General features: G+C 45.4%; 1 protein-coding gene and 1 non-coding gene across 8 annotated transcripts in view; both read left to right on the top strand.

Annotated features, from left to right (window-relative positions):
• The window catches only part of GMEB2 (glucocorticoid modulatory element binding protein 2), a 131,576-nt gene that overhangs the window by 75,099 nt on the left and 41,593 nt on the right, over positions 1-14,884 (top strand). For 5 of the 7 annotated variants that reach the window (XM_063959149.1, XM_063959146.1, XM_063959143.1 and 2 more), the window contains 4 exons: positions 607-743; positions 3,320-3,423; positions 6,930-7,087; positions 10,917-11,006. In XM_063959149.1, the coding sequence (XP_063815219.1) occupies positions 607-743; positions 3,320-3,423; positions 6,930-7,087; positions 10,917-11,006 (489 nt within the window). The remainder of the gene's footprint in view (positions 1-606; positions 744-3,319; positions 3,424-6,929; positions 7,088-10,916; positions 11,007-14,884) is intronic. The other 2 variants (XM_063959148.1, XM_063959145.1) reach the window with 1 other exon arrangement.
• Positions 14,703-14,823, top strand: LOC134899914 (U5 spliceosomal RNA). Its single transcript, XR_010173458.1, has one exon. It is a non-coding gene; the product is annotated as a U5 spliceosomal RNA (small nuclear RNA).

The raw sequence follows: 14,884 nt of genomic DNA, 5'->3' as shown, positions 1-14,884 counted from the left end.
GAAACCAAACTACTCTATTGCGTGTATAGTAGTTTCAGATAAACAGTAATTCTTCTATGATAAAAAAAAATGGCAATATCTTCTAGTCAGAATAGCATGGCTTACAGGTGGTCATTCAGGTGTGGTTGCACTTACACCCATCGATTTTCAGTACTTTGTGCATGCGCAGAACCCATTCTGCATGTGCGTGAATGGGTCCTGTGGCATAGGACACACGCCGGCATCAGACTGACATTGACAGTCTGATGCCGTTTCGGGGGCGGTAGTGGGCTCCATTTTGAAAAACGAAGGCGCGCCGTCACCTTTTAGGATGTAGTAAGAGGCCGCAAGCCACCAGATGGTGGGGGCTTTAATCCGATGCTGCATTTTAGGACTCTGCTTCAATTACTACTGCAGCAGGATTCCGCTTGTAATAGTCTCCTCCTGCTGCATTACCATACAGTGCTATCACTGCTGTTTCCAAGGAAGTAGCATTGATAGCACCTCCGACCACACCTGAATGGCCCCCACTATGCTCCGAACAATATGTACCAATCACGTATAACCGTACACCCTTTCATTGGGAAATATTTTCTTTTTCTCTTTGCCTTTATATTTCATGAGAAGTGAAGATGGAGGATGGGGATGGGGAAGAAGAGACAATGGAGGCAGAGATTGCCTATCCCATTACCTGCGGAGAGAGCAAGGCCAACTTGATATGGAGGAAGTTTGTGTGTCCGGGTATCAATGTCAAGTGTGTGCAGGTGAGGTCACCTGTACTCCCATAGATGGATGTATACTGACTTTCATAATGCAATACAGGATATTATCATACTATACTATATAAATATCCTGGAATAACATATTATTGCAAATTCTAAGGATAGTTGAAATCAATGAGCACTTTTATGATCCTATAAAAACACAAGTTATTTGCAAACATATACAAAATAATATATCCCTTACAATAAATTATCATAAGACCCATAATAGAAAGAAAACGGCATTCTAACAACACAAAAGCTGCAATGAAGACCATTATATAAAATAGACATACACTGAAACAAATACACTGTTACATAATTACACAGATACATGTTTTATTATATATGGGAATTAACCTTTTAATTAAAAATATATCAGCCATTGTCCCCAGCACACAAACCTGGCTCTCTGGCTCCAGAGTTGACTTGTAGCTACTAATCTTGTAAGTAGATCTTGTGGGTAGATTTGCCCAGTCTCTGCCAATCTTCCTGAGTCAGCAGTGGCACTTTGTCTTTCACCTGACTTGGACACATTGGAGAAATAATTGGGCCTCATTAACAAAGTAAAGTATGGGCTGAAACCTTTTTAGTGACACAGTGCATCTTCATTTGTGCCAAAGTGCCTTGGGTTGTGGAGCAAGATGGCAGCATTAGCAGAGGAGCAGATGTTTGGGGGTGGGTGTGTGGAGCATATTATATGGAGTAGTCACACTGGAGCCCTAATTATATGGAGTAGGCACACTGGAGCCCCTAGTTTTCAAGAGTGTTGCTAATATGTTCATTGCTTTGTAGATTTTTTATTTCACTGCTCTCATATGGGGTATGGGTCAGTGGGTCGACTCAACTTAGGTTGACAGTCATTGGGTCGACCATGGAAGGTCGACAGGGGCAATAGGGCGACATGGTCATTAGGTCGCAATGTACTAGGGCAACAGATCAAAAGGTCGGCAGGGGTTTTTGGACTTTTTTTGGTGTGGTTTTCTTTGTAAAGTGACGGGGAACCCCAATTAGTGCACCGTGTCCCCTCGTATGGCTCATGAGCTTCGGGCAAGGTGCCTCACTCCGCTACCGCTTCGCTCGGCACAGGTTACCGTTCCCAATTGTAGTCCACGTGGATCGTCAAGAATGAAAAAGTAGAAAAAAAAGTGAAAAACTCATGTCGACCTTTTGACCTGTCGACCTAGTACAAGTCGACCTACTGTGTGTCGATTTTCAGTGGTCAACTTAATGATTGTCGACCTAAGCTGTGTCGACCTAACGACTGTATCCCTTTCATATTGTAAAAACAGTTAAATGTTGCTGCAGATATTAAGTTGTCATCTTTTAATGGGATGCATTTTATACCTTTTCAGTTGCATTTTTAATTGTCCTTTGCCGACTGTGCAAAATACTGTAGTTAATGTCACACAATTAATGAGACTGAGCCATGCTGGAATATTTGGAGAAAAGTTTCCTTGGTTCTAATGCTATAGGAGTTTGGTCTAATACATTTTTACATTGTGTGCAGCTGTGCCCTTTAGCTTTCTATACCTCACCGTAAACCTAGATGCAGTTTCATTTTTAAATCTCTTTATTTGTAAAAGTGGAATGTAAGAATAAAAGGCAATCCTGTATAACTGGATGCGCTTTTATTTTGTGAAGCTGTCTCCTGGGAGTGGAGAGTAGGTGGGCATCATAAGAGCATAAACAAGGTGGTTTGACTGCCACGGGGGTATGTGAAATTCTCACTTGTTACTTGGGGCATTAGGAACATCAGACAATAGTAACAAGATTACATGACTGGTAGCAATAACTAACATAAGAAAAGTGTATAATCAGCAGTCAGATTTGTTGCAATAAATCATTGAAAAATATCTGGCAGTAATGTATACCCTATGGCCCTCATTCCGAGTTGTTCGCTCGCAAGCTGCTTTTAGCAGCTTTGCACACGCTAAGCCGCCGCCTACTGGGAGTGAATCTTAGCATAGTAGATTTGCGAACGAAAGATTAGCAGAATTGCGAATAGACACTTCTTAGCAGTTTCTGAGTAGCTCCACACTTACTCGGCATCTGCAATCAGTTCAGTGCTTGTCGTTCCTGGTTTGACGTCACAAACACACCCAGCGTTCACCCAGACACTCCCCCGTTTCTTCAGACACTCCCGCGTTTTTCCCAGAAACGGCAGCGTTTTTTCGCACACACCCATAAAACGGCCGGTTTCCACCCAGAAACACCCACTTCCTGTCAATCACATTACGATCACCAGAACGAAGAAAAAAACCTCGTAATGCCGTGAGTAAAATACCTAACTTAATAGCAAATTTACTTGGCGCAGTCGCACTGCGGACATTGCGCATGCGCATTAGCGACTAATCGCTCCATGCGAAAAAAAAATAACGAGCGAACAACTCGGAATGACCACCCATATGCACAGACAAGGAAGCAAGTGCTGTATTATACATAATATAGTGCTATCTATATTGTATTGCGTTGGAAACAACACATTTATTAGTGATCCTTTCTTAGCACAAATGCTTTGTTCTCCCAAGACTACTATATCTCTGATGCACTTCTCTACCTTTCCCTCTGTTTTGCAGTACAATGAGCATCTAATAAGTCCAAAAGAGTTTGTTCACCTGGCTGGTAAATCCACCCTGAAGGACTGGAAGAGAGCAATCCGAATGAATGGCGTCATGCTCAGGTCAGTGTACTGTGGCTTTAAAAATGGCCAGCACAGACTATACTTTGGGAAGAACAGTATCATTAGTCAATTGTGTCCATCCTTGTTGTTTTACTATTTGTTAATTCTATAATTGTTCAGTAAAATATAAGCAAAGGTCGCCTTACAGGACCTTTCTAAATATTTCTGTACTGATTAATTCAAAGAGAAGCTGCTATATTTTGATTGCACTACAAAAGAACAATGCCACCCAGTGTTTATATTTTCCTGACAACTGCAGAATGCTTACATGCTCGGTTATACTACATGTTCCTCCCTTTTGTTATATTATTCACAGAATGACCATGTTTTTTTTCTTACCATAAAGTCAATTTTAAATATGCTGACTTTGTGGCAAAACTGTGTCAGGGATGGATATAGGGCCTAATTCAGCTTGAGTTGTAGTTTTGCGTAAAACCGCAGAAGTACTACTCTGTTCTCTAGCATGTGGGGAGCCGTCCAGCACAGGCCCCCGCATGCCGGATCTAGCCCCCCCCCCCCCCCCATCACAAGCTAAGTCCCCATGCATGCGCAGAAGTGCGGAAAACGCAGAATAGTGATTTCTGCACTTCAGCATTCACTGCTGAATCAGGTCCCTAGTTCTTTTCCCCTTCACTTGCACACAGATATAGGGGTATATGCAATTGCGGTCGAATTCCCGAAATTGTCGAATTTCGGGTCATTTTCGACCAAAAAAAAAAATCGCCTATGCAATTCAGTGCTTTCCGACCAAAAAACGGACTTTCAAAATTCGACTTTTTGAAATTCGACTTTTTGCAAATTCGACTTTTCTGCAATGATACAAGTGCTGCAATTCGACCAAAGCATATTCAATTCAAGTTTGGAAATTCGACAGCAGTGCTTTTAGACAGCAAATTCGTCATTTTCAATCCGCCACACTTTGGAGGGTGAAAACAAATAAAAAAATTTTAAACATGTTCTTTTTTGTTTTTTTTTTTGTGTTTTTTTTTGGGTGGATTAGCAGATCTATTTATATTAGAAGGGATTAGGTTATTTTTTTTTTTTTTTTTGGAGGCACAAATATTATTTATATATTTTTTAAAATATTATTATTATTTTTTTTTTTTTTTTTTTATGCTGGAACGGTGAAATCATAAAAAAAAATGTCGTGGGGTCCCCCCTCCAAAGCATAACCAGCCTCGGGCTCTTCGAGCTGGTCCTGGTTCTAAAAATGCGGGGGAAAAATTGACAGGGGATCCCCCGTATTTTTAAAACCAGCACCGGGCTCTGCGCCTGGTGCTGGTGCCAAAAATACGGGGGACAAAAAGAGTAGGGGTCCCCCGTATTTTTAACACCAGCATCGGGCTCCACTAGCTGGACAGATAATGCCACAGCCGGGGGTCACTTTTATGCCGTGCCCTGCGGCCGTGGCATTAAATATCCAACTAGTCACCCCTGGCCGGGGTACCCTGGGGGAGTGGGGACCCCTTCAATCAAGGGGTCCCCCCCCCCCAGCCACCCAAGGGCCAGGGGTGAAGCCCGAGGCTGTCCCCCCCCATCCAATGGGCTGCGGATGGGGGGGCTGATAGCCTTTTGTGATAATAAAAATATATTGTTTTTTCCAGTAGTACTACAAGTCCCAGCAAGCCTCCCCCGCAAGCTGGTACTTGGAGAACCACAAGTACCAGCATGCGGGAGAAAAACGGGCCCGCTGGTACCTGTAGTACTACTGGGAAAAAAATACCCAAATAAAAACAGGACACACACACCGTCGACAGTAAAACTTTATTTCATACGTCGACACACACATACTTACCTATGTTCACACGCCGACATCGGTCCTCTTCTCCATGTAGAATCCACGGATACCTGAAAAGAAAAGATCAATATACTCACCTCAGCCATGGTCCAGAGATAAATCCACGTACTTGGCAAAAAAACAAACCGAACACCCGCTCCATGCCGGACTGAAAGGGGTCCCATGCTGACACATGGGACACCTTTCCACGAATGAGACCTGTCAGTGACAGCTGTCACAGAAAGGTCTCTAAGCCAATCAGGAAGCGCAACTTCGTTGCGCTCACCTGATTGGCTGTTCGCTGTCTGTACTGTGACAGCACATCGCAAAGCCGCTCCATTACTTTCAATGGTGGGAACTTAGCGGCTAGCGGTAAGGTCACCCGCCGGTCAGCGGCTGACCGGCGGGTGACCCCACCGCTACCCGCAAAGTTCCCACCATTGAAAGTAATGGAGCGGCTTTGCGATGTGCTGTCACAGTACAGACAGCGCACAGCCAATCAGGTGAGCGCCACGGAAGTAGCGCTTCCTGATTGGCTGAAGGGACGTCAGTGACAGGAGTCACGTGATGTCCCGGCATTCGGGAGAAAGGGGTCTGATGTGAAAACATTGGACCCCTTTCTAGTCCGGTATGGAGCGGGTTTTTGCGTGTTTTTTTTTTTAAACAAGTACGTGGATTTTACTCTCTGGACGTGGATTTATCTCTGGACGCTGGAAGGTGAGTATAATTTTTTCACAGGTACCCTCGGATCGTCGGAGACCGTGGCAGTCGGCGTGTCAACATAGGTAAGTATGTGTGTGTCGGTAGTGTGTAATAAAGTTTTACTATCAAGGTGTGTGTGTCCTGTTTTTATTTGGGTATTTTTTTCCCAGTAGTACTACAGGTACCAGCGGACCCGTTTTTCTCCCGCATGCTGGTACTTGTGGTTCTCCAAGTACCAGCTTGCGGGGGAGGCTTGCTGGGACTTGTAGTACTACTGGAAAAAACAATATCTTTTTATTATCACAAAAGGCTATCAGCCCCCCCATCCGCAGCCCATTGGATGGGGGGGGACAGCCTCGGGCTTCACCCCTGGCCCTTGGGTGGCTGGGGGGGGGGGGGGACCCCTTGATTGAAGGGGTCCCCACTCCCCCAGGGTACCCCGGCCAGGGGTGACTAGTTGGATATTTAATGCCACGGCCGCAGGGCACGGCATAAAAGTGACCCCCGGCTGTGGCATTATCTGTCCAGCTAGTGGAGACCGATGCTGGTGTTAAAAATACGGGGGACCCCTACTCTTTTTGTCCCCCGTATTTTTGGCACCAGGCGCAGAGCCCGGTGCTGGTTTTAAAAATACGGGGGATCCCTGGCCAATTTTTCCCCTGCATTTTTAGAACCAGGACCAGCTCGATGAGCCCGAGGCTGGTTATGCTTTGGAGGGGGGACCCCACGCCATTTTTTTTCCGGGTTTTTCACGTTTTTTAACCGTTTTTTAAAATCGCGGCAAAATCCGCCAAATCGGCCGATTTTCGCCCGCGACTCTGGCGAATCCGTTTTTCATTGAATATGGTGAATTCCGGAAGCCACCTTCCGGGATTCACCTGTCGAATTGAGTCGAATTAAAAAACGGCGAAAATTGCCGCGAATTCGACCGCAATTGCATATACCCCATAGTGTTTCGTTATATTGATCCCCAGAGAAGCACACACAAAGCTTCTTGTGGTAAAGCTATATCTCCTCTTTACATCAGGAAAATTATGGATTCTGGGGAGCTGGATTTTTACCAGCACTCTAAAGTCTGTTCCAACACTTGCCGGAGCACCAAGATTGACGTGACGGGAGGCCGCATGTCACTTTGTAGCCAGGTGTCCACGGAGTACATTCCCATTACAACTACATCAAGTGACAGTAAGTGATGTTCCTCTGTGCTCCTAGAACCTTATCTACATTTTCTTCCATTATGAGTATACATCTTGGGAAATTCACAAATAGACAAGTAAAATTCTTATAACCTGATGATTTAAATCAATATGTAAAGTTAATGTATCGTTACACCTCTTGTCAATCATTGTAGTCTTTTTATGAAGTTTCCATAAGTAATTTTATTAACAGGATGTTTGGTGTATGTGCAGAAATGCTTCCCTCACGCATCCTAACCTTAGCTCAGATATGTTTTATATATCACTGCAGTGTTTGTGTTCTTCACCAAATCCACTCTTCCCAATTTTCACAAAAATGTCTTGGCACAACTTGAAGATTTTTAAGGTGGACTTCAGAAATGTTTTCCTGTGGCTAAGGGGGAATGTAATTCCGGACGAAGAGCGCGAAATGGCGTTCCTGCGCGTTTTAACTCTGGCAACAGCACCCATCTTGCACCTTTCGCATGGCTGGCCGAATGCCCGAGTAGCACAAAAGTGCTCGCTACCTTAGGGGGCAGCACACACTTTTGTGTGAGATCCCTCTGTTGTAAACTACGGCAGCTGCCGCTGCAGATTTGGTCGGGCGAAGGGATTCGCTGGCAATTGAATTCCCCCCTAAACCTCTACTACACAGTAACAGTACAATAGAGTTGCATGTCTGGTAACCCTGCATTTGGAGAACATACTCGCCCCACTAGTGACTGAATGTAATACACCTTCAGGCATAAGAGCCCAGATAATTTGAAAACAAAACTGCTTACTTTAGGGAAAAGACCCTGAAAGCTTTGCTTGCTATAAGCCAATTTCCTTCTTAACAAATTCTATATAATAAAAGGCTAAAGCTGCTCCTCACCTCTGTGGGGGGAATTCAAGTGTTTTGAACACCGGCGCCACTAGATGACACCCGATGGAGCAATTCAAGTGTTGCTCCATTCGGGCATGCACAGCTGCTGGCGCTGACAATACTATTATGATGTTCTGTCATTTTGAAGGGCTAGTAAGTAGTATGTGAATATTATTACAAAAATAATAACCGATCTCTTAAACCTAAAGGTCCATACACACTTAACGATAAAATGAGCGACGTCGCTCATTTCCCCCCTCCTTGAGCGACGTCGCTCATTTTATCATCAAGCGTGTATGCCGCCAGCGACGACCGATGCGCGGCCCCGCGGGTCGGCAACGATCGTCGCTGTCGGTAGGGCATGCATGAAGGATGTGGACTGTCGTCCACGACCTTCATGCAGGGCTGGCGGGGGCGTGACGTCACTGAGCGATATGAGCGGTCATATCGCTCAGTGCGTACAGGCGGCCGCCGACCGGCCGGCCCGGGAGGGGGAAACGTTAGACGATGTCGCTCACAGAGCGACATCTTCTAATGTGTATGGGCCTTAATTCTTGGTTCTTTGGTCCCCTGCGATCAGGTTGGCTTCATCCCAGAGTATCAGGAAAGGGACAGGACAAGGAGATCCGCAGATCCTATCTATGCAGTTAACGCTAAGATCTCCAAGTGCCAATTTTTTTCTTGATGCTGAAAAAGCAATTGTTTGGATCTCCTGGGTGTTCGAGGAACATGTCCTTAAGCTCTTATAAGATCAAACTCTGATAGTGCAGAATTGACAGAGGCTTTCAAAGACTTTATTATTTGCTGCTACTAGGGCTAATTCAGAGTTGTATGCTGATGCAATTGTGATTTCCTACGATACACAACTGCTAATGTTAGCAAATAGAGCTGCCACCCAGAAATTAAAATAGATGCACACTGGAGCGAACGCAACTCATTCGCAGTTTGCGTACACATACGCAGCCTATGCGCAAGAACGTTAAACATCGACTGCTCGAGTAGGTGTATGGCTATGCAGACTAGACATGACAGTAGTCACACCGGAGCCATGTTTTTTGTACGCAGTAGTTCGCAGACGTCATCACATATACACCCCGTAAACAGCCATGACACGCCTGCGTTTTTACAATCACTCCCCACTAACACCATGTTACCACCCCCCAAATGGTCACTTCCTGTCAATCACTCTGCGACTGAATCCTCATTGCGAACTCCATCCCGCAGATACTTTTGCGCATATGCAGTGTGATCACAGCATGTGCTCAGTCTGCCGCTAATCACTCAGTTGTGAAAACATTGGCATAGCGTCCAAATCTCTTTGCCCGATCTCTATAAAACCCTGATTCTACATGGTGAAAATATTACTCCTTACGCCTATGGAGATTAGATCTGTCCCCTCATCTTTACACCCAGCTTTAAAATTAGCTGTCAAACTTTGGGATCAGTTTGCATTTGTTTAATCTGCCCCATCTGTCCTATATGGGACAAAGCAGCTAATAGAGGCCCTCATTCCGAGTTGATCACTCACTGCCATTTTTCACAGCGCAGCGATCAGGTAACTACTGCACATGCGTATGCACCACAATGCCCACACGCATCGTACGCGTATAAACCGTATCGTTGCAGTGCAATCCATTCACACAACCGATCGCAAGGAGATTGACAGGAAGAGGGCGTTTATGGGTGTCAACTGACCGGTTTCTGGAAGTGATAGGGAAAACGCAGGCGTGTCCAGGCGTTTGCAGGGCGGGTGTCTAATGTCAATTCCGGGACCGGACAGGCTGAAGTGATCGCAAGGGCTGAGTAAGTTCAGACCTACTCAGAAACTGCAAAAAAAAATGTTGTACCGCTCGGCTGCACATGCAATCGCACACTTGCAAAGCGAAAACACACTCCCCCGTGGGCGGCGACTATGCGTTTGCATGGCTGCAAAAAGTAGCTAGCGAGCGATCAACTCGAAATGAGGGCCAGAGTCTCCATATGGACTCAGGTAACCTACTCTGTAGAGTTTGCCATGTTCGGTCAGTGGCTTCCCTTGCTAGATTTCCACCCAAATGCAGATACACGCCCCACAAAATGTCCATGATGCCTGTGCTTTTACTGCTACCACACCATCCCCCCCTCCCCTCCCCCTATATAGTAACTCCCCTTCCGGTCACACACTCTGTGATTAATTCTTCACAACGTGCTCAATTGTAAAGTTACCTTGGCACATGTGCAGTGCGATTGTGGCACATGGGCGGTCTGCTGATAATCTCTCCATTGCGAAAGCATCAGAATTGTGCACAAATATGAATTGGGCCCAGTGTACCATAGTACTTCCATGCCAGAGGACAGCTCTGAGCCCAATTATTTTTAGGGAAAGTCAACCCTAATTTTAATCTATTCAGTGTACACTCCCACATTGCACATACCCTAAGAAAATGAGTTCAGTCACAACATTGTTCCTATCTACATATATTTAAGTTCTGCCAATAAAGGTGTGTGTACACGGTGCGATATGCACTTAACTTTCCTTACGATTTTGACTATGTAGTCAAAATCGTAAGGAAAGTTAGTGTATATCGCACCGTGTGTATAGTCCTTGCGATGCCGATGCGTAGTCACGCGGGATAGGCATTGGCATCGCAAGGAAAAATTGATTGTACAGGCAGCCCAACATTGACTATATCGGCGGGGCCGGGCTCCGGCCAGATCGAATAGTCAATGTTGGGCTGTACGGCGCATCGCGCCGTGTGTACACACCATAACTCCCTAAAATATGGTATTTCCTGTTTTGTTATTGTTATGTTTATTCTGACCTATTAAAATACTTCAGGTATCCCTAAAAAACATTTGAGATGGTCACAGTATTTTCTGAAATACTTAATTTTTTTTATTTTTAAATAAATTTATTTTAAGAAGTTTTAAACTACTGTATAGTTGTATTATAAATTGGTTATCGCATAGGCAAATGTTCAGCTGCCTGTCACAGTTTCTTTCCTAGATTTTACAGTGAACGGGAACCCGACAACTATCACTATTGAGACATGTGACAGTTCTGGAGAGTGGAGTAATGTTGGAGGTGAGATTGGCCTTTCAAGTTCATGGATGTGACTGCTGCTCTACATAGCTGATTTGTGTAAGGAGCGTTGAGAGATTGGGGTTTTGTTATGTCGAGGAGACGAGAGAGGACAGGGAAGACTGATCTGCAGATACAGGCCCAGATTTGTTGAGATTTCAGAAAGGCCTGAACCTTTGGCTGCAGAATTGCAAGAGGGGGGTGGGGAAGTTCTGAGTCATGGGTGGCTGCCCCCAGTGAAGTCTGAACTGATGACATGCTTAAATTGTACAGATATTATGCAGATATTATTTACACAGCACTATGCATTTTAATGAGGCTTGTGTAGTCTTTGTCTTTATCAGTAAACCCAGTGACGTGCGGTGGGGTGAGGCGGGTGAGGCAGGTGAGGCAGAGCCTTTCCTGTCATACTAACGATTGTGCCAGAGTTTTGACTGGATAAAGTATATAAAAAATACAAAGAATTTGTTTGAAATATCTTCTTTGGATTATTCTAATACTCTTTATAGCCAAAACTCTGGAGTAAAAAGTCTGTGGCAGGTGAGGCAGTGCCTCCCTGCTTATCTTGTCCGCACATCTCTGTTCAAAACTCACCAAATTTCCAGGAGTTTATACTGCTGCACCTGTGTATAATGCCCAGATGTGCGCTTTGGCTCATATATTACATGTAAATCTGTCTCTGGTGCTAGCCAGTGCCTCCTGAACCATTTAGCTCACCGCACGTCCCTGAGTAAACCTATACACTGTGAACATACTTCCGATTTGAAGAAGATATGTGCTGTTAAATATTTGTATTGAAGGAACTTTAAATTACTGGAGGGTAAAAAAAAACAGCAACAGCATGATCTAGGATCTCTTCAGGGAAATCATGGCAGACCAATACATATATTAAAATCTGATATAACACCTGAATTACTGTTTGTACTAGAGTAGGCCTATCACTACATATAGTGGGGTTCACTACGATATGCCGGCGGTCGGGCTCCCGGCGACCAGCATACCGGCGCCGGGAGCCCGACCGCCGGCTTACTGACAGTGTGGCGAGCGCAAATGAGCCCCTTGCGGGCTCGCTGTGCTACGGGCACGGTGGCGCGCTACACGCTATTTTATTCTCCCTCCAGGGGGGTCGTGGACCCCCACGAGGGAGAATAAGTGTCGGTATGCCGGCTGTCGGGATCCCGGCGCCGGTATACTGTGCGCCGGGATCCCTTCAGTCGGCATACTGAAGACCACCCATTCTGTGGGATGGCCCAATATGCTGCCTGTCAGTTTGCTGGGGCTCCAGGACATCAGCGACCCTGCCTGATCAGTGTTCATGTGGAAGCAGTTCACAGTGCACTGAGAGGCTGTATTCCTCCGATTATCATTTCAGTCAACCACAAGCTTGCCCCCACTTCACTTTGTGTAGGTAATACATTTACATTTCTCTAACGTCCTAAGTGGATGCTGGGGACTCCGTCAGGACCATGGGGAATAGCGGCTCCGCAGGAGACAGGGCACAAAAATAAAGCTTTAGGATTAGGTGGTGTGTACTGGCTCCTCCCCCTATGACCCTCCTCCAAGCCTCAGTTAGGTTTTTGTGCCCGTCCGAGCAGGGTGCAATCTAGGTGGCTCTCCTAAAGAGCTGCTTAGAAAAAGTTTTTAGGTTTTTTTATTTTCAGTGAGTCCTGCTGGCAACAGGCTCACTGCATCGAGGGACTTAGGGGAGAGAATTTCAACTCACTTGCGTGCAGGATGGATTGGATTCTTAGGCTACTGGACACCATTAGCTCCAGAGGGAGTCGGAACACAGGTCTCACCCTGGGGTTCGTCCCGGAGCCGCGCCGCCGACCCCCCTTACAGATGCTGAAGATTGAAGGTCCGGAAACAGGCGGCAGAAGGCTCTTCAGTCTTCATGAAGGTAGCGCACAGCACTGCAGCTTTGCGCCATTGTTGTCACACACTTCACACCAAGCGGTCACAGAGGGTGCAGGGCGCTGCTGGGGGCGCCCTGGGCAGCAATATTTAATACCTTTATGGCAAAAGAATACATCACATATAGCCATTGAGGCTATATGTATGTATTTAACCCATGCCAGATTTCTTTTTCATCCACTAGGGGTCACTGGAGTACTCTTGGGATATGGACGGCGTAGCAGAACAAAGGCACTGAATATTTAAATTTAGAACTCTCCACCCCTCCATATCCCAGAGTACCTCAGTGTACGAACCCAGTGTTTTTTCTGTGCTCAAAGCACTAACATCGGCTTGTGGGATTCCCACACTTGGATGAAAGATTTTATTAATTTTTCATTTTGACTTTTTTAATTTTTAATTTTACACTTAGCACATCCCTTCCCAGTTTCTGGAAAAACATGGGTCCGGGATGGTGCCGCTGCAAGGCAGCGCATGGCGTGTCGGTCCTCACAAAGAGCACCCTCACAGCCACAGGCAGCCCACTGTCTCCTGCAACAGCTGGACGGAGCTTACAGAAAGAAGCCCCGTCACAGCCAGGAAGAAATGATCAAAGAGCTGGACGGAGCTTACATAAAGAAGCCCCGTCACAGCCAGCAAGAAGTTATCAAAAGGAACAAGCTGGACGGAGCTTACAGAAGAAGCCCCGTCGCAGCCAGGAACAAGATGACTTGAAAGCTGGACGGAGCTTACACATAGAAGCCCCGTCGCAGCCTTGAATAGGAGAAAGGTAAGCTGGGGAACGGGGCGGTCAGCGCAGGCTGCCGCCCCGCTAGGTGGGTCACAGTGAATGCCGCTTCCACGCACCGCCCGCCACAGCGCCCAGCCGCTACGTCTGAGACTCGCTCCAGACGGCAGCGCTACGTCCGCCCGTCCCAGCCGCTCCGTCCGGCTGACCAGCACATCCACCCGCAGACGCTCACTAACAGCGTTAACAGGGTGACAACCGGGCCGCTGCTCCGTCCGGCCGCCCAGCACCGCAGATGCCAGCCTCCCTGCAAGTCTTCCCGGCTGTTCCTGAGAAGACACAGTGTTACAGGGGGGAAGGGGGGCGGTGGAATCGGGCGGCTCACTGCGGAAAGGGTATGTAAAATACATATATAAACAGCAGTTATATATGCAGCTAGATGTGACAGTAAATAATGCAGACATGTATTATAACCTGTCCTGTGATATCAGACCTATATTAATGATTATCATGTATAATAGGCTATTGAGCCTATATATTAATATCTGTGATTATCACTGTATAATAGGCTATTGAGCCTATATTAATGTATGTGATTATCACTGTATAATAGGCTATTGAGCCTATATATTAATATCTGTGATTATCAAATAGGCTATTGAGCATATATTAATGCTGTATAATAGGCTATTGAGCATATATTAATGTCTGTAATTATCATAGGCTATTGAGCCTATATATATATATATATATATATATATATATATATATATATATATATATATATATATATATATATTCATAGAGCATGTGTTGTACCCATACTGTGATTATACTGTATAAGAGGCTATATTAACACTGAACAATTGTAACTTGTTCGGTGATTATCACAGTCAGCATGGCAAAGGGGCCATTTTAACATGCTTCCTGTTGTTTTTCCAGTTTGTAATTCTGGAACATTCCTGCCCTACATCTCTAAGCCACCAGAGGCGCAGGGGTGTTAGTGGGAATTTGGTTCGGGTTTCACATGCCCATGTGAATTGCTTTTCACATAAAGAATACTCTGGTTTCTCTTCAGATCGAATAAATCTTTCGCTTTTTACTACAGATTTCCGTTGAGAGAAACAACCATGAGTTTCATATAAATATGCTTTTCAGCAATAAAATATATATATGATAATAACTTCAATAAGTCGTGCAAGTGTCTGTCCGTTGACTATTGTGGTGTCTGTCTGCATAG

The sequence above is a fragment of the Pseudophryne corroboree genome, chromosome 3 (genome assembly GCF_028390025.1).
Source record: "Pseudophryne corroboree isolate aPseCor3 chromosome 3, aPseCor3.hap2, whole genome shotgun sequence".
Lineage (NCBI taxonomy): Eukaryota > Metazoa > Chordata > Amphibia > Anura > Myobatrachidae > Pseudophryne > Pseudophryne corroboree.
This window is presented reverse-complemented; position numbering and strand designations above follow the sequence as displayed.